The sequence below is a fragment of the Salvelinus alpinus genome, chromosome 1 (genome assembly GCF_045679555.1).
Source record: "Salvelinus alpinus chromosome 1, SLU_Salpinus.1, whole genome shotgun sequence".
Lineage (NCBI taxonomy): Eukaryota > Metazoa > Chordata > Actinopteri > Salmoniformes > Salmonidae > Salvelinus > Salvelinus alpinus.
This window is the reverse complement of record NC_092086.1, coordinates 63,073,204-63,094,499: the sequence shown is the minus strand read 5'-3', so window position 1 is coordinate 63,094,499 and position 21,296 is coordinate 63,073,204. Positions and strand designations below refer to the sequence as shown.

Genomic DNA, 21,296 nt, shown 5'->3' with positions numbered 1-21,296 from the left:
TCTGCTTTTTAGCAAAACAGAGGTGGGGGTCTCTGCTTTATTATTTTTTCAACTGCGTATTCTGATTTTAAAGGGATAGTTCACCCAAATAACAAAATTACATATTGGTACGCCAGGTAAACAAAACCAAAGCATGGATTGCTGTCATACCTTCTCCATAGACTGCTTACAGGGTAAGGAAACCAATATATTGTTTTGTAATTTGGGTGAACTATCCCTGTTAGCGCACTTTACTAGATGAATCGCAAGGTTCCATCGAGACCCATTTAATGTTGATGCCTGGTATTGGGCCTAACAGTTTAGTTTGCTCTCATACAGTAAATGGCGTAGGCTGCATTATGGTATGGTACGTATTCTTCATCTGAAATAGAATATGTTCTAATGCTTCTGGTATTAGCATTTAGATTGCGTCTGGGCAAATCTTAATAGAAAGATGGATAGAGATGAGTGGGAACAGGAGAGATAGAGGGAGGGAAAGAACGTCTGTGGGAGGCGAATGGAGAAGAGCGAGGGGTGAGTTGGAGGCGATAGGACTACATACAGTAAGTGAGGAGGATGCTGGGAGTGGGAGTTTCAAAAGCCTCTTGCTGCTGCCCTATGCCTTGCCTACCTCCTGTGGAGCTACTGCTCCCACACACACACCTCTCTCTCTCAATCTATCTTTTTCTTTATCTTTCCATCTCTCTTTCTGGTTGTTGAGGAAGAGTGAAATGGAGTGTTGATACAATGTAAGAGATTGGGAACTTGTCATAATGTATGAAGATGAGAACTCCAAGCACAAAACACAGGGAAATGGCATGATTATAGGGGAATCTGATTACTTTTCTGAAATCATCAAACTAGAGGTTTGCCATAGTCCTACTCATTATGCACTCATGTATGTGATTATGAAGTGCTGAAATGTCCTTAATCAATACCTTGGGTTTGGTCTGTGCTTCACTTCCTGATGGAGGTAGATGGGAGGCCAAATAACGCTCCCACACCCTGTAGGTCATGGAACATCACTAGTCACAGTCAGGTTGCCTTGCCAAATAATGATCATCCTGCACTACCAGACAAGGAAAAAGACAAGATGGAGCCTTTTCCAAAGGAATCACCTTGAAAAGCGTACTTGGTGCATTCTGTTACTGGCCTTGTTTTAGTGTTTTACTGCACAGCAATTAATTAGGCTGTCTGAGGACAGGATTGGCCCTTTCTGGAGAACATCTGGTACAAAATACTGTGTTGATATGTGTTTACCTCTGCAAACCAAGCAACTTCAGAATGGCATATTGATTGTGTGCTCAACATCAGTTGAGACATAGCTCTAATTTTGAAGATTTCGGGCTCCTTCTGACTTGTTGTAAACCTCTTACTTTGAAGATATATTTTTTATTATAGAAGAAGATTGAGCCATATTTACGAACATAAGCAATCATTTCAATGTAAACAGTTTCTCAGACTCGATGTGTATCAGCCAATTGAAATCGTTGATTTACGTGACAACACTAAATTGTAGCTGGTTCCATCGGATAACATGGCAAACATTAATTAGCCCCATGCTAACTTCACTACGTGATTATATCCTGGAACAAATTATTCATCAGCCTATCAAAGATCTTTGACTTTATATCCACCAACCAATGGCATTTTTCTCAAAATAGGTCAACCCTGGCCACTAGTGGGATATTTTAAATCTTCAATCTTAACATTCGTTTCGTTGGTCTGTAACAGAATGTTGTGTGCCAATATTGCATTGACGTGTCCTTGACTAGGCTACTACTAAACAAAAATGTGATAATGTTGTTTGTTATCTGTTTCACACACATCCATGTGCTTAAAAAAAAAAAAGAGAAAGACAAATGAAGTCCTTATGACAACGGAGAGCCTTGTGGATTCATCAAATAGCAGTCATGTAACATTATCACCATCACTTCTAGGTGGAACGCACTGCTAAAGTGGTTGACTTGAAATTGATAGTGCACTTTAATCATGGGTTCGAGCCCCCCTTGCATCAAGCTTTTTCTTTTGAGGAAAAAACTGTTCACTGCCGGTCCTTTGCTCGAATTCAAAATGCATGTGACGAAGTGGATGATTTCTAATAATGCATAGCCTGTTTAAAAAAACGTGGCTGTCTACATGTAAGTGTAGCCTACTGTCCATAAGCATATACCCTACTAATGATAGTCTACACTGGCTCCTTGCCAGAGGAGGGCGTAATCACTCTGTGGGTAGGCTCCACCTCACCGGCTTGGAAGCCGAGCCTTTATGGAATACGACCAAGGAAGTTAATGGGGTTCATCATGAATTGAGGTGTACCATACAAAGTCCCATATGCATTAATAGGTTATTATAGCACAAGGAGGAAACGATCTGATGTGAATGAATGTAGGCAATAGTTATGTTGATGTGGCGTTCCGATAGTAGCTTACAGAAAAGGCCTATCAGAGTTCGATTACTTTGTCAAATATAACTAATTCACCATCTGATACAGCTAAGTGTCTTCCTCCATTAAGACTGTATATTCGAGTCGTCTGAACTCGCGATAAGGTATAATCGATGAGGGGCTATGCCTTCTGTGTGTTCCACGACACGCTAATGGAGTGGATCTGACCTTCCACTGAGTTGCATTATTACCATGGCTATAATTGAACACATTTGCCATTTAGAAATGTGTTGCATTGCAGGTAGAAATGTGTTCAACATCAAACTGAAGTAGCTAACAAGTTTACTAGCTAGCTACAGTAGTTACCTTGGTAACCAACCAGACTTGCTAATTTAGCTAACCAAGCCATCAGTCCTAGCTTGCTATTATAAAAATCAAACTCAACGAAGCCAATAAAGTTTTCAATTAGACTTTTGTTTTCAACAGCAGCTCAAACATAGAACGTGTAAGAATGAACTATTCCGTGCGTTTTATAGGGAAATGATGAATGCCCTTCAAGCCAATCAGAAACGAATATTCAACAATGCCATAAAATAACTGCAATACTGCAGTCTGTAGGATGATGGTGAGAGGACACCCAATAATCCTACCGTACACTTTGTAATTCTCATCCTCCTCGATGAAACAGATTATAAAAATGGTTGTAAACCTACATTTTAGGTGTACACGTCCATGTAATATAGCCTATTCAATATAATTATTAGGCAATAGCAGTGTGTTTGTGTGCAAGGCTGAAATATGTAGCTCCTTATTGAATTCTTCATTTTCAAGCGGTTTGCTGTAGGCTTCTCTTTTCAACACACTAACACAGTACTAGTAAAACAAAATTATGGGGGGGGGGGGGTCAGTCAAATATACGTAATGGCTGCTTTGATGATCAGAATGTGCTGTTTGACTGAAGTAATGTCAAGGACGCTTCCACGCACAAGTGTTGGAACTACGTTGACTATTTTAATTGGCTGATGCAGAACTTGTTGAATGATTTAATCACTGCCACCTGGTGAGGTTAGCATAGGGCTAACGTGTGCCATTTTATCTGATGGGGCCCAGCTACAATTTTAACGTTCTGTCGTCGTGCAAGTAAATTGATGATTTTAATTGGCTGACACTCTGAGCCTGAGAAACGTTTACAATTTAAATGGTTGCTTTTGTTCGCAAGTATGGCCCCAATATCTCCGTATTATTATTTTACTCCATTTCTGGAGCTTAGTTAAAGCAGTTCCAGCATAACTGTCCTGGTGGAACCCACAAAAAGCCCCAACACTGTTTGTGAAGCTGTGACAAAAGTGTGCAGTGGAAGCAATGTGCATGGCTCAAAAGACGTTAGGTGCCACAGGCCCATGACACCAAAACACTCTGTCCTGAAATATGACTTTAATATACAACAGCCAAAGAGGAGAAAACAGATTAAAGACATTACATGCATTAATCCAAGCTGCTTGTATCTGGATTTATCGCGCTGTGATATGGGAACTAAAAGATTTCTCTGATGCCGAGCGTGAGTGTGGAATCAATTTGTTGGGATTGCGTTGTGACTCGATCTGTGTTGGTGCCTGCTGTTGGTTGACTTGTGAGGCTAAGCCGGGGCTCTCGTTTTTTTGCTTGTGGCTTTGTGTGAATGCTGCGATTCGATAGGTTGAAATTGAGTGGTCACCTGGGGACAGCTAGGCCGCTGTCTTCTCGTTTCCTTTGTCATTACATCTCCTGGCCCGCCAGACTCACACTTTCCCAGGTCACTACAGAGAGCAAAGATATAGTCATTTAAAATCAAACACACGTTTTGCTTTCTTTCTCTCTCTTCCTCCCCCTCGCTTCTGCTTTCTCCCTCTGTAGAATGTTAACCGAATGCTTTCATTCAATGACTTAGTTATAAACAATCTGTTGTCTTCTCTTCTAAACCCAGCCTGTATTGTTTTGTTGTCTAGTTGGTGACAAGGTCCCTGCTGACATCAGGATCACCTCCATCAAGTCTACCACCCTCAGAGTGGACCAGTCTATTCTCACAGGTAGGCTACATGCTGGTTGACTGACTGTCAGCATTTTGTTACTTGTCCTGTTTTTTATGTTTTTGTGTGGACCCCTGGAAGAATAGCTGCTGCTTCGGCAAAAGCTAATGGGGATCCATATAAACCAAACTGACTGACTGACTGGGTGGTTGGCTGACTGACTTGCTGCATCTTGTGAGATTCCAAAGCATGCTGCGAATGTGATGGGCCGAGTAGAATAGACTTTTAAAACAGTCGAGAACATTGTCAAACAAATACAGAATAAGATTAAACCTCTGGCCTAGGTGTTCCTCTTACGATTAAATACGATGTTGTAAAACCTGTGTAACATCTTACTGTTAATGGCTTGTAGGATCTTGTGTAACAGTGTGTATTAATCTGTCTCTGTAGGCGAGTCTGTGTCTGTTATCAAACACACCGACCCCGTCCCTGACCCCAGAGCTGTCAATCAAGACAAGAAGAATATGCTGTTTTCCGTAAGAACTACACTTCCTGTTTGGAGCCAACTCTACTCTCTCTCTTTCTCACACACACAATCAATGTCTCTCTCACACTCACACACACACAGGCACACTATCTCTCTCTGCTGCGTTCCTCAGCCATATCAGGAATTCTCCCTTTTGAATCAGGTGTGTGTGTGTGTGTGGTTGCAGCTCGGTTCTCTATGCATCATTTCTTTAGATGTGTTCAGCAGATAATCTGCGTACCTGAAGGAGTTAGTTGCAAGTAGTGGTCCCATATGGATGCGGTATGCATGGTTTGATATCAGTGTGTACTCTATCACCATATTAACTCTGTGCTAACCTCCTCTTCCTGCTCAGGGCACTAACATTGCTGCGGGGCGAGCCATCGGCATTGTGGTCTCCACCGGCGTGTCCACGGAGATCGGTAAAATCCGGAACCAGATGGCTGCCACAGAGCAGGAGAAGACTCCTCTGCAGCAGAAACTGGATGAGTTCGGAGAGCAGCTCTCCAAGGTGGGTTTTTACTATGATTGTTGTATTAGTTTATTGCGCTATCATATCTATACGTTTTCTGTCTGTGTTTGCTGTGATGTGTATGAGCCATGTGACTTGAAGTCCCAAGACAAATGTCAATTTTCACCAAAAAACAGACAATATTTTGAACTTGAAGGTCATCTCCCTGATCTGCGTGGCCGTCTGGGTCATTAACATCGGGCATTTTGGGGACCCGGTTCATGGGGGTTCCTGGATGCGGGGGGCCATCTACTACTTTAAGATCGCTGTGGCCCTGGCTGTGGCCGCCATCCCTGAGGGTATGTGCCCCCCCCCCCCCTCCCCCTTCTCTTTTTTTTCTCACTTTCTAAATTCCATGTTAAAAATGATTTATCATATGCTTTCCATTAGTGATGCGTGAGTTGAATAAAGAGAACGATACATGCAAAAAAAATATAAATGTATAATTCTTGTACAATTTATATTTATAGGCTACATTAAGATTTATTCTTTCATTATTTTTAGGTTATGTCATTAGTGCGTAAGCCTAAGCTTTAGGGCCCAACTTTACATGCTCCAAATTGCCTACACACCAATCACCAAACGCTTTTTGGTAACGGGCAGAAAAAGTTAAGCTATCAAAGTTTTCAAACCCCTTTTTCCACATTTTGTTACATTACAGCCTTATTCGAAAATGGATTAAATAAAAACAATTCCTCAGCAATCTACACACAATACCCCATAATAACATTTATTTATTTATTTTTTACTCGGCCTTACTGAAGAGCTCAGCTCAAATAAGCAAAGAGAAACGACAGTCCATCATTACTTTAAGACATGAAGGTCAGTCAATGTGGAAAATTTCAAGAACTTTGATAGTTTCTTCAAGTGCAGTCGCAAAAACCATGAAGTGCTATGATGAAACTGGCTCTCATGAGGACCGCCACAGGAAAGGAAGACCCAGAGTTACCTCTGCTGCAGAGGATAAGTTCATTAGTTACCAGGCTCAGAAATTGCAGCCCAAGTAACAGACACATCTCAACATCAACTGTTCAGAGGAGACTGTGATTCAGGCCTTCGATTGAATTGCTGGAAAGAAACCACTACTAAAGGACACCAATAAGAAGAGACTTGCTTGGGCCAAGAAACACGAGCAATGGACATTAGACCGGTGGAAGTCTGAGTCCAAATGTGAGATTTTTGGTTTCAACCGGCGTGTCTTTGACACGCAGAGTAGGTCAACGGATGATCTCCGCATGTGTGGTTTCCACCGTGAAGCATGGCAGAGGTGTGGGGGTGCTTTGCTGGTGACACAGTGATTTAGAATTCAAGGCACACTTAACCAGCATGGCTACCACAGCATTCTGCAGCGATACGCCATCCCATCTGGTTTGGACTTAGTGGGACTATCTATAATTTAAATGTTCAACAGGACAATGACCCAACACAACTCCAGGCTGTGTAAGGACTATTTGTCAAAGGAAAGTGGTGGAGTGCTGCATCAGATGACCTCAACCCAATTGAGATGGTTTGGGATGAGTTGGACTGCAGAGTGAAGGAAAAGCAGGCAACAAGTACTCAGCATATGTGGGAACTCCTTCAAGACTGTTGGAAAATAATTCCAGGTGAAGCTGGTTGTGAGAATGCCAAGAGTGTGCAAAGATGTCAAGTCAAGGGGTGGCTACTTTGAAGCATCTCAAATAAAAAAATATATTTATTTAACACTTTTTTTGGTTACTACGTGATTCCATATGTGTTATTTCATAGTTTTGATGGCTTCGCTATTATTCTACAATGTAGAAAATGGTAAAAATAAAGAAAAACCCTTGAGTGTCAACTTTTGACTGGTACTGTAAGACCCTTTGCTATGAGACTCAAAATTGAGCTCCGATGCATCCCGTTTCCATTGATCATCCTTGATGTTTCCACAACTTTATTGAAGTCCACATGTGGTACATTCAATTGATTGGACATGATTTGGAAAGGCACACCTGATTCATGGGGGGGTCCTGTCTATATAAGGTCCCACCATTGACTGTGCATGTCAGAGCAAAAACCAAGCCATGAGGTCGAACGAGTTGTCCGTAGAGCTCAGAGACAGGATTGTGTCGAGGCACAGATCTGGGGAAAGGTACCAAAACATATCTGCAGCATTGAAGGTCCCCAAGAACACAGTGACCTCCATTCTTAAATGTAAGAAGTTTGGAAACACCAAGACTCTTTCTAGATCTGGCCACCCGGCCAATCGGTGGAGAAGGGCCTTGGTCAGGGAGGTGACCAAGAACCCAATGGTCATTCTGACAGAGCTCGAGAGTTCCTATGGACAACCACCTCTGCAGCACTCCACCAATCAGGCCTTTATGGTAGAGTGGCCAGATGGAAGCCACTCCTCAGTAAAAGGCACATGACAGCCCGCTTGGAGTTTGCCAAAAGGCACCAAAAGACTCTGACCATGAGAAGAAAAAAAATTATGGTCTGAGCAAAGAAAAGTTTGGCCTGAATGCCAAGCGTCACGTCTGGAGGAAACCTGGCACCATCCCTACGGATGCTGGTGGCAGCATCATGCTGTGGGGATGTTTGTCAGCTCGAGGCAAAGATGACCGGCGCAAAGCACAGAGATCCTTGATGAAAACTTGCTCAGGACCTTGGACTGGGGCGAGGGATCACCTTCCAATAGGACAACGACCCTAAGCACACAGCCAAGACAACGCAGGAGTGGCTTTGGGACAAGTCACTGAATGTCCTTGAGTGTCCCAGCCAGAGCCTGGACTTGAACCCACTCGAACATCTCTGGAGAGACCTGAAAATAGCTGTGCAGCAACTCTCCACATCCAACCTGACAGAGCTTGATAGGATCTGCAGACAAGAATGGGAGGAACTCCCCAAATACAAGCTTGTAGCGCCATACCCAAGAAGTCCGGAGGCTGTAATCGCTGCCAAAGGTGCTTCAACAAAGTTCTGAGTAAAGGGTCTGAATACCTAATGTAAATGTATTACATTTTTTTTAATACATATTCAACAATGTCAAATCAGTTTTTTCTTTGTCATTATGGGGTATTGTGTGTGTGTGTGTAGATTGATGGGGGGGGAAAAAACGAATCAATTTTAGAATAATGCTGTAACCTAACAATGTGGAATAAGTAAAGGCCTGAATACTTTCCAAAAGCACTGTATATGCAAAAGTTTGTGGACACCCCTTCAAATGAGTGGATTTCGGCTACCCCCGTTGCCGACAGGTGTATTAAATTGAGAGCACAACCATGCAATCTCCAGAGACAAACATTGTCTGTAGAATAGCCTTACTGAAGAGCTCAGTGACTTTCAATGTGACAGTCATAGGATGCCACCTTTCCAACAAGACAGTTTGTCAAATGTCTGCCATGCTAGAGCTGCCCCGGTCAACTGTAAGTGCTTTTATTGTGAAGTGGAAACGTCTAGGAGCAACTGCGGCTCAGCCGCAAAGTGGTAGGCCACACCAGCACTCAGCGGTCCCATTCTGTGAACTTAAGTGTGTGAAAATAATCTGTCCTCGGGTTGGAAAACTCACTACCAAGTTCCAAACTCCCTCTGGAAGCAATGTCAGCACAATAACTGTTCATTGGGAGCTTCACGAAATGGGTTACCATTGCCGAGCAGCTGCACACAATCCTAAAATCAATAGTGGTCTGGGGCTGTTTTCATGGTCCGGGCTAGGCCCCTTAGTTCCAGTGAAGGGAAATGTTAACGCTACAGCGAAAAATGACATTCTAGATGATTCTGTGCTTCCAACTTTGTGGCAACAGTTTGGGGAAAGCCCTTCAAGGTCCATACAGAAATGGCTTGTCAAGATCGGTGTGAAAGAACTTGACTGGCTTGCACAGAGCCCTGACCTCAACCCCATCGAACACCTTTAGGTTGAATTGGAACGCCGACTGCGAGCCAGGCTTCACTAATGCTCTTGTGGCTGAATGGAACAAGTCCCCGCAGCAATGTTTCCACATCTAGTGGACCGCCTTCCCAGTAGAGTGGAGGCTATTATATCAGCAAAGGGGGGACCAACTCCATATTTTTGCCCATGATTTTGGAATAAGATGTTCGAGCGAATGTCCCCATACATTTGGTAATGTAGTTTCGATCGACTGAGGCAAAAAGGACAATGTTGAAGTTTAATTCAGTAAAAGAAAAACTGCGAAATGGATAGTTGGGGGGGGGGAGGAGAGCAGGGAGGGCCAAAAGTCATGTTTGGGAAAGATTTGAAGTGCTCAGAGGATGATTGCAGTGTCTCTATGTTATGTGGGATTGTGAGGCTCTATACAAATTCGACAGTCACAAGACGGGGACTTCAAATAGGCCTATGGAATGTCAAGGGAACTGTCGCCCGGTGTTCAGATGGGTTAAATGGAAACTAAAATCTGGACACTGGTCTATAACCTCTCACATAGTCTTAATAATAACGCCTTCCGTATTAAGCATTTCTTGCAGTAAAATGATACGCCAAATGTACATTTTGATTCGGGAACAGGCAGTTAGGGACCGTCTGTAGAGGTCCTATCTTTTCAACCACATAAAATATGACTCCAGGCTGAACTGAAATATTATCAGAAACACGTTGGGTCGTTTTCACAGCTTTGTGTCCTTACTACCGGTCAAATTGATGTAATTTTGGACATTTTGCATTATAGAATTTTCTCCCAGGTCCCTAAACAGAAGCAGAGATGTCAACTAGATTGAAGCATTCAATCGATCATTTATGATATTATTCTGGTGAGCAGGGGTTTATTTAGTCTTCTAGGGCAACATATAATGACAGAAGAGAAGCTTCCCGTATCTAATTATTAAGTTGAATAACTAATAGCCTACCAAAATGTCAGAAATTATAAGCAGAAACATATCTAAATTAGGCACCAAAAAACCCCGAACCTCCTGTCAAGAAATCGTTACGCCATCTCTGACTAGCCTACAGTGCATTTTCTATATTTGCAGGTTAGAGTCGGGTACGGGTCTCAGATTTTCACTATGTCACATAGTTGGGCGGTTGTGGATGGGTTATTAGCAATTGCGGGCGACTGCTGGTGAACAAACAGCTGACCCGTGCACCACTACTGTCCATGTTACTGTACTGTATCGGTCCATTCCACTCTATTCAATCCTGCCTCTCTTACCCCCGCAGGTCTACCCGCTGTTATCACCACCTGCCTGGCGCTGGGGACCCGGCGCATGGCCAAAAAGAACGCCATCGTCCGCAGCCTGCCCTCTGTGGAGACCCTGGGCTGCACCTCTGTCATCTGCTCTGACAAGACTGGCACCCTCACCACTAACCAGATGTCTGTCTGCAGGGTGAGTCTGGGAAAACTTTCGAGTGATATTAGAGTGAACGGTTTGACGTGCGACTGTAATATTAGTGCGATTGACAGCTGTTCATATGCGCTGTGATAACGCTTTGACGTAAAGAAAAACACGTTTTTAAAGTGTTAAGTGCTTTTCTTAAGGACACAAAGGCAGGAGATGACACATAGGATACCCACACTTTTTCCCCCATTGGTCTTGGTATACTACCCGACAACCTTTTGATTGCAGGCCCACTTATCTAACCACTAGGCTACCTGCAGTTGTAGAGGATGTTTTGTCGTTGTACCGACCCAGTATATTTAGTTTCATCGAGTTCAGAGAAAAACCAAAGCATTGTAATCTACCTCTATCTTTATAAATGATTGAAACTTCCTTCATACTGAGAAGCCTTCAGTCAGTCAGATTATATTCTGTGTTAAGATTAGCCAAACTCATAAACAACCTAATCTCAAAAGCACATCTGTGTTCTTTCCAGTGAAATACTGTTTGTGTTGGGTTTGGACACGTAGGCGCGCGTGTGTGCACACACACACGCATGCACACACACACATGCAGGTTTTGGATGGGGGACAAGTGTGGTTAGTAGTGATGGAAAATCCCTACGATGGTGTAATGTTTACCATCAGCCAGCCATTTGAGAGCTGGTGTAGCTAGCCTAGACAGGGCAGGTATGCAGGCTGGCAGGACCAAACGGCACACTGTACTGTAGGCCACAGTACTACATGGCCCTCTCACTGACCCTGAGAGAGGCTGGCACAGACAGCCAGCAGGCAGGAAGCTCAGAGCACAGATATGTTTTCAAATGTCAAACCTGCAGCTGTTAAATAACCATTAGAGACCTTCATGTACAGAAAAATAGGCTACATACACGGCGCAAGCACAGGAGTCAGAGACACACACCCATATTGTCACTCTTGTGGAATCCCACAGCCCAACCCGTTCATCTCCACACCTTGATCGGGTGGGTGGGTGTGTGTCTGCTCTGCTCTACCACAGAGGAAATGCCAGGTCCACTGTTTGTCTTGGCTTCCATTTAGCCTCTGGAGCAGGATCTGGCTCACACCCCACCCAGCACACACACACCGCCTAACCACAGTTAACTCCTCTTACCCTCACACCTGACCTCTCACCTATGAGAAAGATCAAACTGCATTTCAAATTTGTTGTACCTCTAAATTGTACATGCTGGCCACTGGTCATATTATTTGCCAATTGGAATATGAAAGTTGCCTTTAAGTCAATATTTTAATCAAATTTGATGACTGAGCCTGTTCCCTTTTAAGGTAGCCTAGGCAGCTGCTAGTGGGTGCTAGAGCTCCACGATCTTCTAGGCTTAATATGCTCAGCTGGTAATACTCGTGTCCCCCAGTGATTGGTTCATACATAAAACATGATTAACGGGGGCTGAGCTAGAGCGGTGTTTGTGAGACAAGGGCGGGATCCCGAATGTTTTGAACTACAAACAATGTAAAAGCTATCCGTGAAAAACTGAGACTAACGAACATGCACATGTTTTGCTCTACGACGCTCACAAGCTACAAGAGTCGTTAGAAGATCATAGGATATCCCAGGACATAGTGTCTAATACTGTAATAAGCTCACACAGTTGCTGACACACACTCCACACAGTTGTCACTGACTAGTTGTTTGCTCAGTGGGAAATGAATATCCAACTTATATAATTTTTATCAGGTTTTTGTTTTTATTCATCTAAAAAAAAAAATATTGCCATTTGTCAATAATTCATGAATGCAACTTTATCTAATTGTTTTGTGTTCTACTTGTAGCCCTGGTTGTCCTGAAAAGGAAATGGTCAAATACTTAATTGTGAGGCTAAATATAAGGGCTGGACATGCAGATAAAGGAAAGTCAGATACATGGAAAGCTGATTTTTGCTAGGGTCTTGGGACTGATAGGGTTAACTAGCCGCTGCAGAAAACACAGGATGCAAGATGCATACTGTCATAATAAAACACAATTTCCCACCACCATGCTAGATCCTACTCCCTGATGTTGTGCCCCGCGTTCAGGCCAGGGGTAAACAACACTGTTGCACACTGCATTTAGCCAATCAGGTTGCAACATCCAGAAGTTGTCATAAAATTCCAAAATGGTGGTATTTTAAGACTGTATGCATAGCATATATTACGTTTGTTTTTTTGGAGGCACGCCATTAAACCTAGTTAAAAAGGAACCAATGCCTTTTGCAGCCTGAATGGATGATGATTTATGTTGGAAGAGGTCACCGGAGGACACAAGTGTATTACCAGCTGAGCTCATTAAGACTAAACGATAGTGGAGATCTAGCATCCACTAGCGGCTGCCTAGGCTACCTTAAAGGGTGTTTGCCAAACTGTTTGTTCAGTTACAGTACTGTACAGCCAGTGTGCCAGCCAGTGCTTTTACATACAGGCCATCCAGAACATGGTCTATTAAAAAAAGTCTGTTTGTTTTAACTGCAGTCTAGTTGTATCTGGACTTGACGTGTTGCTTCCTGGGCTCTCTCGCTCGCTCTACCCTCGCTCTCTCTGTGTGTGTTGTCTGTCTGTCATGGAGTCCATGTATTTGTATTCGCTTATTGATGTGAAAACTAAGAGCTCAACCCAGGTCACCAGTGGGCGTTGGTGTTTTATGTGTAGACCTGAGGGTGCAAACGGCATTGTGTGTGTGTGTGTGTTTGTGTGTATGTATGTATGTATGTATGTATATATATATATATATATATATGTATATGTATATGTATATATATGTATGTGTATATCAAATTTGATGACTGATGTGTGTGTGAAGGGAACAGGATACACTACCATTCAAAGGTTTGGGGTCACATAGAAAGCAAATTTTTTGTCCATTTTTAAAATAACATCAAATTGATCAGAAATACAGTGTAGACATTGTTAATGTTATAAATGACTATTGTAGCTGGAAACGGCAGATTTTTATGGGATACCTACATAGGTGCACAGAGGCCCATTATCAGCAACCATCACTTCTGTGTTCCCATGGCATGTTGTGTTAGCTTAATCCAAGTTTAGCATTTTAAAAGGCTAATTGATCATTGGAAAACACTTTTGCAATTATGTTAGCACAGCTGAAAACTCTTCTGATTAAAGAAGCAATAAAACTGGCCTTCTTTAGACTAGTTGAGTATCTGGAGCATCAGCATTTGTGTGTTCGATTATAGGCTCAAAATGGCCGTTTCAAGCTACAATAGTCATTAACAACATTAACAATGTCTACACTGTATTTCTGATCATTTTTATGTTATTTTAAAATGGAACAAAATGTGCTTTTCTTTCAAAAACAAGGACATTTCTAAGTGACCCCAAACTTTTCTGTGTGTGTGATTGCATTTATATTTGTTTGTCCCTGATGTTTTACTGTATTTGTATGATATTCTCAGGTTTGAGCTATCTCTTCCGTGCTGCTCTGCTGCCTTTCCTGTGTGTTTGTGTTTCTGCATGCAGTGCATCTGCGTGTATAAGAAGCTCTAGAGGGTTGCACAACTGGTGTGTTTCCTGCTGAGAGGATGCTGCTCTCTCCCCTCTTTCGCTCTTTCTCTCTGTATCTCTTGCTCTCTCTCCCTCCTCCCTTACCCTCTCTGTGATGACGTGGCTAGTAGAAACTGACCGCTTGACCCAGTCAGTGATGTGTATACATTGTTCCAACCATCAGCAGCATCAGAGAGAGAGAAAGAGCGGGAGTTCCCTACTGTCCTGTGGAAGTATAACAGAACTGGGTAATCTCCCTGAGCTGAGCTAACAGCTATCCCTGGTCACTCCTTGCCTACCTAGGAACCTGGCTGCTGGAAAGAGACCTGGGTCGACTCCCAAACCTATGATCTCTGGTCAAAAGTAGTGCTCTAAAGGGAAAAGGGTGCCATTTGTGACTCAACTGCTCTGCTCTCTCTGGTAAATATTTACCCTCAGGGCCCAGGGTATATTAGCTTAATGCAGCGGAAAGATTAAGGGAAACACAGACCTGCTCTCCCTCCTCAGTCTTCACCGTGGTGCAGTTTTGTTGCCTGCCTGTGTGTGCCTGTGTCTGTGTCTGTGTGTGTGTCTGCCTGTGTCTGTGTGTGTGTCTGCCTGTGTGTGTGTGTGTGTGTGTGTGTCTGCCTGCCTGTGTGTGTGTGTGTCTGCCTGCCTGTGTGTGTGTGTGTCTGCCTGCCTGAGTGAGTGTGTGCCTGCCTGCCTGCCTGAGTGAGTGTGTGCCTGCCTGCCTGCCTGCCTGAGTGTGTGTGCCTGCCTGCCTGCCTGAGTGTGTGTGCCTGCCTGCCTGCCTGCCTGAGTGTGCCTGCCTGAGTGTGTGTGTGCCTGAGTGTGTGTGTGCCTGCCTGCCTGAGTGTGTGTGCCTGCCTGCCTGAGTGTGTGTGCCTGCCTGCCTGAGTGTGTGTGCCTGCCTGCCTGCCTGTGTGTGCCTGCCTGCCTGCCTGTGTGTGCCTGCCTGCCTGCCTGTGTGTGCCTGCCTGCCTGCCTGTGTGTGCCTGCCTGACTGCCTGAGGTGTGTGCCTGCCTGCCTGCCTGCCTGTGTGTGCCTGCCTGCCTGCCTGAGTGTGTGTGCCTGCCTGCCTGCCTGCCTGAGTGTGTGTGCCTGCCTGCCTGCCTGAGTGTGTGTGTGTGCCTGCCTGAGTGTGTGTGTGTGCCTGCCTGAGTGTGTGTGTGTGTGCCTGCCTGAGTGTGTGTGTGTGTGCCTGCCTGCCTGAGTGAGTGTGTGTGCCTGCCTGCCTGAGTGAGTGTGTGTGTCTGCCTGCCTGAGTGAGTGTGTGTGCCTGCCTGCCTGAGTGAGTGTGTGTGCCTGCCTGCCTGAGTGAGTGAGTGAGTGAGTGTGTGTGTGCCTGCCTGCCTGAGTGAGTGTGTGTGTGCCTGCCTGCCTGAGTGAGTGTGTGTGCCTGCCTGCCTGCCTGCCTGAGTGAGTGTGTGCCTGCCTGCCTGAGTGAGTGTGTGCCTGCCTGCCTGAGTGAGTGTGTGCCTGCCTGCCTGAGTGAGTGTGTGCCTGCCTGCCTGAGTGAGAGTGTGCCTGCCTGCCTGAGTGAGAGTGTGCCTGCCTGCCTGAGTGAGAGTGTGCCTGCCTGCCTGAGTGAGAGTGTGCCTGCCTGCCTGAGTGAGAGTGTGCCTGCCTGCCTGAGTGAGAGTGTGCCTGCCTGCCTGAGTGAGAGTGTGCCTGCCTGCCTGAGTGAGAGTGTGCCTGCCTGCCTGAGTGAGAGTGTGCCTGCCTGCCTGAGTGAGAGTGTGCCTGCCTGCCTGAGTGAGAGTGTGCCTGCCTGCCTGAGTGAGAGTGTGCCTGCCTGCCTGAGTGAGAGTGTGCCTGCCTGCCTGAGTGAGAGTGTACCTGCCTGCCTGAGTGAGAGTGTGCCTGCCTGCCTGAGTGAGAGTGTGCCTGCCTGCCTGAGTGAGAGTGTGCCTGCCTGCCTGAGTGAGAGTGTGCCTGCCTGCCTGAGTGAGAGTGTGCCTGCCTGCCTGAGTGAGAGTGTGCCTGCCTGCCTGAGTGAGAGTGTGCCTGCCTGCCTGAGTGAGAGTGTGCCTGCCTGCCTGAGTGAGAGTGTGCCTGCCTGCCTGAGTGAGAGTGTGCCTGCCTGCCTGAGTGTGCCTGCGCCTGCCTGCCTGAGTGAGCCTGCCTGCCTGAGTGTGCCTGCCTGCCTGAGTGTGCCTGCCTGCCTGAGTGTGCCTGCCTGCCTGAGTGTGCCTGCCTGCCTGAGTGTGCCTGCCTGCCTGAGTGTGCCTGCCTGCCTGCCTGAGTGTGCCTGCCTGCCTGCCTGCCTGAGTGAGTGTGCCTGCCTGCCTGCCTGCGTGAGTGTGCCTGCCTGCCTGCCTGCGTGAGTGTGCCTGCCTGCCTGCCTGAGTGAGTGTGCCTGCCTGCCTGCCTGAGTGAGTGTGCCTGCCTGCCTGCCTGAGTGAGTGTGCCTGCCTGCCTGCCTGAGTGAGTGTGCCTGCCTGCCTGCCTGAGTGAGTGTGCCTGCCTGCCTGCCTGAGTGTGCCTGCCTGCCTGCCTGAGTGTGCCTGCCTGCCTGCCTGAGTGTGCCTGCCTGCCTGCCTGAGTGTGCCTGCCTGCCTGAGTGAGAGTGTGCCTGCCTGCCTGAGTGAGAGTGTGCCTGCCTGCCTGAGTGAGAGTGTGCCTGCCTGAGTGAGTGTGCCTGCCTGCCTGCCTGAGTGAGTGTGCCTGCCTGCCTGCCTGAGTGAGTGTGCCTGCCTGCCTGCCTGAGTGAGTGTGCCTGCCTGCCTGCCTGCCTGCCAGTGTGTGTGCCTGCCTGCCTGCCAGTGTGTGTGCCTGCCTGCCTGCCTGTGTGTGCCTGCCAGTGTGTGTGTGCCTGCCTGCCTGCCAGTGCGTGTGCCTGCCTGCCTGCCAGTGCGTGTGCCTGCCTGCCTGCCTGTGCGTGCGCCTGCCTGCCTGCCTGTGCGTGCGTCTGCCTGCCTGCCTGCCTGTGCGTGCGTCTGCCTGCCTGTGTGTCTGCCTGTGCGTGCGTCTGCCTGCCTGCCTGCGTCTGCCTGTGCGTCTGCCTGCCTGCGTGCGTCTGCCTGCCTGCGTGCGTGTGCGTCTGCCTGCCTGCGTGCGTCTGCCTGCCTGCGTGCGTCTGCCTGCCTGCGTGCGTCTGCCTGCCTGCGTGCGCGTCTGCCTGCCTGCGTGCGCGTCTGCCTGCCTGCGTGCGCGTCTGCCTGCCTGCGTGTGCGTCTGCCTGCCTGCGTGTGTCTGCCTGCGTGTGTGTCTGCCTGCCTGCGTGCATGCTTGCCTGCCTGCCTGCGTGTGCGTGCATGCGTGTGTCTGCCTGCCTGCCTGCCTGCCTGCCTGCCTGCGTGCATGCCTGCCTGCGTCAGTGCATGTCTCCGTGTGTGCGTGCAAGCGTGTGTCTGTGACCTTAAGCTGGGTCTAGCTGTGCCATATGGTTCTGATAAGAACGTCTGTGTCCCGTAGCCCTGTCATATCCTGCTTTCCCAGCCAAGGGGATATCCCAGGGCACGGTCACACACAGAGGAGTGAATACCCTCTATGACATCATACCATTTCATTTCCAGTACACAGAGCAGGGACACTCTCCCTTTGGTACTGCTGCCAACACAGCACAATACACACAATACAGGGCAAGTCAAATTGTATTGAGGAGAGTTTCAACTTCTACAGACAGGTACCATTGGTTCATATGAGTCGTGTAGTGCCTTGTTTCCATGGAAACCACATCTCTGAAAGTGAGAGAAATATGCAGTGACCAACATGCGCAAAACACTGAAATAGCAGTTATTACAAATAAACTAATAGCAGTCCTGATAGGCCATGTGGTAAAACATTATCTCAGTAACCTGTACCCCAGCACATTGACTATTTTCTTAACTCTTCTTGAACTGCACTGTTGGTTAAGGGCTTGTAAGTAAGCATTTCATGGTAAGGTCTACACTTGTGGTATTCGGCGCATATGACACACAGTTTGATTTGACATGTATTGTATGTTATCAGCTTGCTTGTCGGGGACTAGGCACAATAAGTGGCAGCAGGTAGCCTAGCGGTTAAGAGCGTTGGGCCAGTAACCGAAAGGTTGCTGGATCGAATGAGCAAGGCAGTTACACCCCAACAACAACTGCTCCCTGGGCACCAATGGCGTGGACGTCGATTTAAGATTTAAGACCCCCTGCACCTTTAAGATTCAAAGGGGTTGGGTTAAATGTGGAAGACACATTTTGGGTGGGTATGCATTTAGTTGTGCAACTGGCTAGGTATCCCCTTTCACATATCCAGGATCAGTGGGAAAAAAAGATTTAGGCCCCAGAATCCAGCTCCTATCTCATCTCCTATAGAACAGTGTAAGATCTGGGCCACAGACACACAGGGGCAGCAATCACAGTGGTTATTTATCAGTCTAATCATTTTTCTCATTCACATTATTCAGTTTGTTACTGTTTGATGAGGACTGAGGAGGCCCAAGGTAGGTAGATTGTCAGTAGATAAAGCTTCTGTTGGCAGAGGAGGGTTGTTGTTCGATCTATCCTAGAGAAACTGTATGTCACCTGAGCATCCAGCACCGCATAGAGCTAGCCATCATAGTCAGGTTAGACCCTAGACTGACTAGATGGATACATCGTTTGCAGTGTTTTTAAATGGATAGATAACCAGTGTTATTAGCTAGTCACTGTTAATTTGAAATGGTCTGAGTACGACTTCCCATTGTCTAAATGAGCAGTTCCAGACATGACTCTGATCTGTAATGTTAAAGACCTTCTCAGCTGGAGTAGATTTCACACACGTGTTTTGTAAACTACTCTCGGTATAAACAGAACACACGCACACCCTCTAGAAGCAGTAGCAGCAGATGTACTGAAGGGAAAATGCTCTTTTTTTTTGGACAACTGCTTCATTAATTTTTAATCGTCCAGATTTAATTGACTTAAGTCGAGTAAAGCCCGGACAGGAGGGAGTATTTTCCTTAGTGTGTCTGCGACCTGACCGCCCTAGCCAATCTCCTCCCTTCTCTCCATGGTTACTATGGTTGTGTCAGGTCCAGATGGGAAGTCTGTGATTACAGAGATAGAATATTGATGTGGGGAAAGTCAAAGGCTGTGTGTCTATGTTTGTAACCTCCTCAGTGGTCCCAGCCAGTGTGAATGGAACAACAGACCCCTGTGACAAGCCAATCGATGCACTCTCATAAATGAGCTACAGCAGATCCATTCCACCTGTTATCACCGCTGCAGCCAGAACAAGAGAGAGAGGAGAGGGCCAGATCGCATGCATGTAACACACACACACACACACACACACACACACACACACACACACACACACACACAGGAGAGAAGGGGCAGATCCAAGGCTACAGTAGAACCCCCACCCTCACCACTGGGCTGCCAGCCTAAAAGACCTGCCAGCATAGCCAAACCCTAATTGTTCTGGGCTGGGCTCTCTACACAGGAAATCAATACATTAGCACAGACAAAGCAGAACTCTGGGCAACACAGTAGTCTGATCACAGGGAAGGACGGACAGACATCGAAACAAAGTTTGACCTGGGAAACAACTTGCTTTCTCGCTCGCTGTTCCCCCCCCCCCCAAGTCTTAGCCTTCCACTAACGGCGTGGTTAGTGATCGTATGCTATGTATGCCAGGATTACAGACTGGTAGCTTAAGGGTATAGTTTGGTCCCAAGGACAGGAACCAATGCCTGCTGGAAAAATAGAGAAGGAAAGAAAGGACTGGGGGAAAAAAACTGCTGTGTGACATTATGTGGTGGGAAAGCCCTTAGTTGAGTGGTGCTACAATTGTGTGGGAGCGTGCGTGAGTGTGTTTCCCTCTGCGTCAGCGGCCCGGGGCGGGAACGTCCTTCACCTCTCCCATGGCCCTGTACAGAACTCTGGGGAAACCCTGGCACAGCGTTTCCGTATACTCTTTGATGATATCCTAGCTTACATTAACTTGCTTTATCTATCCCAACTCTTCTCTCTCTCCAGATGTTTGTGGTGGACAAGGTGGAGGATTCCAGCTGTGCTGTCCATGAGTTCTCTATAACTGGCTCAACCTATGCCCCTGAAGGGCAAGTGTGAGTGTCCCCTCCTACCTTTCTTTGTATTAGTGTACAGAGTGCAAATTACTGTAAGTGTGATTTCCGGTTACAACTCGTGGTGACTGTGGAATCAAAGTGGGAAACACGCACACGCACCCATGCATACACAAACTAACAAACACACACACACTATGAGGTATGTCTCCTACACTTCCCAGTAAATTGTGTGTTGAGTGTGGTCCAGAGTGAAAACACTGAGCCCCAGAGCAAAGTTAAGGCTGGCCATTGTTAACCCTCCCTGGCCTCGGACAGACAAACACCTATTTTTACAGGCGGCAGTGGAAAAGCCTTGGTCCCACAACGACCACTTTCATCTGGCCGGCCTGCTGTTAAAAGCCCCCTAACCTTTTTTCCATTTGATGTAAAGTGTTTCTTTGAAGTCTCTTTCCTTCCCCATACCAACGACCATTCCCACCCCCAGCCCCCATAGGTTTACTCTGTTTTCCTCTGTCGCAAATGGTTAACGGCTCTGGGGAAGTTTAGGGAGAATGCAAATGATGTTTTCCTGAAGCATGTGAACTTTTTCCACGGTAGAACAGATAGCACAGAGAGGAAAGGACACCTAAATGTGACAACTACTAAAATAGTCTCATTGTGGAGAAATCCTAGAGGAATAGATGACAAATAGCTCTGACTAGAGCGAGAGATGGGGAGAGAAAAACACGGCGAGAGATGAGGGGTGTAGCTGGGCCAAAGTCATAGTGTTCCAGACTTGATTTCAGTCCTTCCCTTCCTGTATAATGTCAGTATAACCTGATTGACAACCTCCTCTCTCGCTATCTGGAGTGCCCACTCTAGTCTAATTCCCCAAATGACTACCTGCAAAGGCCTCTACCCAGAACCAGATCTTCTTCAGTATTCATCCCTTCTGCTTTTCATTACAAAGTTAAATACAGAAAGTAATAAGTTATTGAGAGCACATTCTCTTTTACAATAACGACTTCAATGTCAACCTCTGTCATGGTTTTGAAATGCTGACGTATTTATTTATTGGTAACACTTTCCACTCACAGCCCCTGTCATCCTGTATACGGTTT

At 46.4% G+C, this 21,296-nt stretch overlaps 1 protein-coding gene across 2 annotated transcripts in view; it reads left to right on the top strand.

Moving 5' to 3' along the window:
* Window positions 1-21,296, top strand: part of LOC139582974 (sarcoplasmic/endoplasmic reticulum calcium ATPase 1-like) — an 83,205-nt gene that overhangs the window by 35,065 nt on the left and 26,844 nt on the right. For both annotated transcript variants that reach the window (XM_071413509.1, XM_071413520.1), the window contains exons 6-11: window positions 4,351-4,431; window positions 4,822-4,907; window positions 5,253-5,408; window positions 5,566-5,707; window positions 10,537-10,703; window positions 20,147-20,235. In XM_071413509.1, the coding sequence (XP_071269610.1) occupies window positions 4,351-4,431; window positions 4,822-4,907; window positions 5,253-5,408; window positions 5,566-5,707; window positions 10,537-10,703; window positions 20,147-20,235 (721 nt within the window). The remainder of the gene's footprint in view (window positions 1-4,350; window positions 4,432-4,821; window positions 4,908-5,252; window positions 5,409-5,565; window positions 5,708-10,536; window positions 10,704-20,146; window positions 20,236-21,296) is intronic.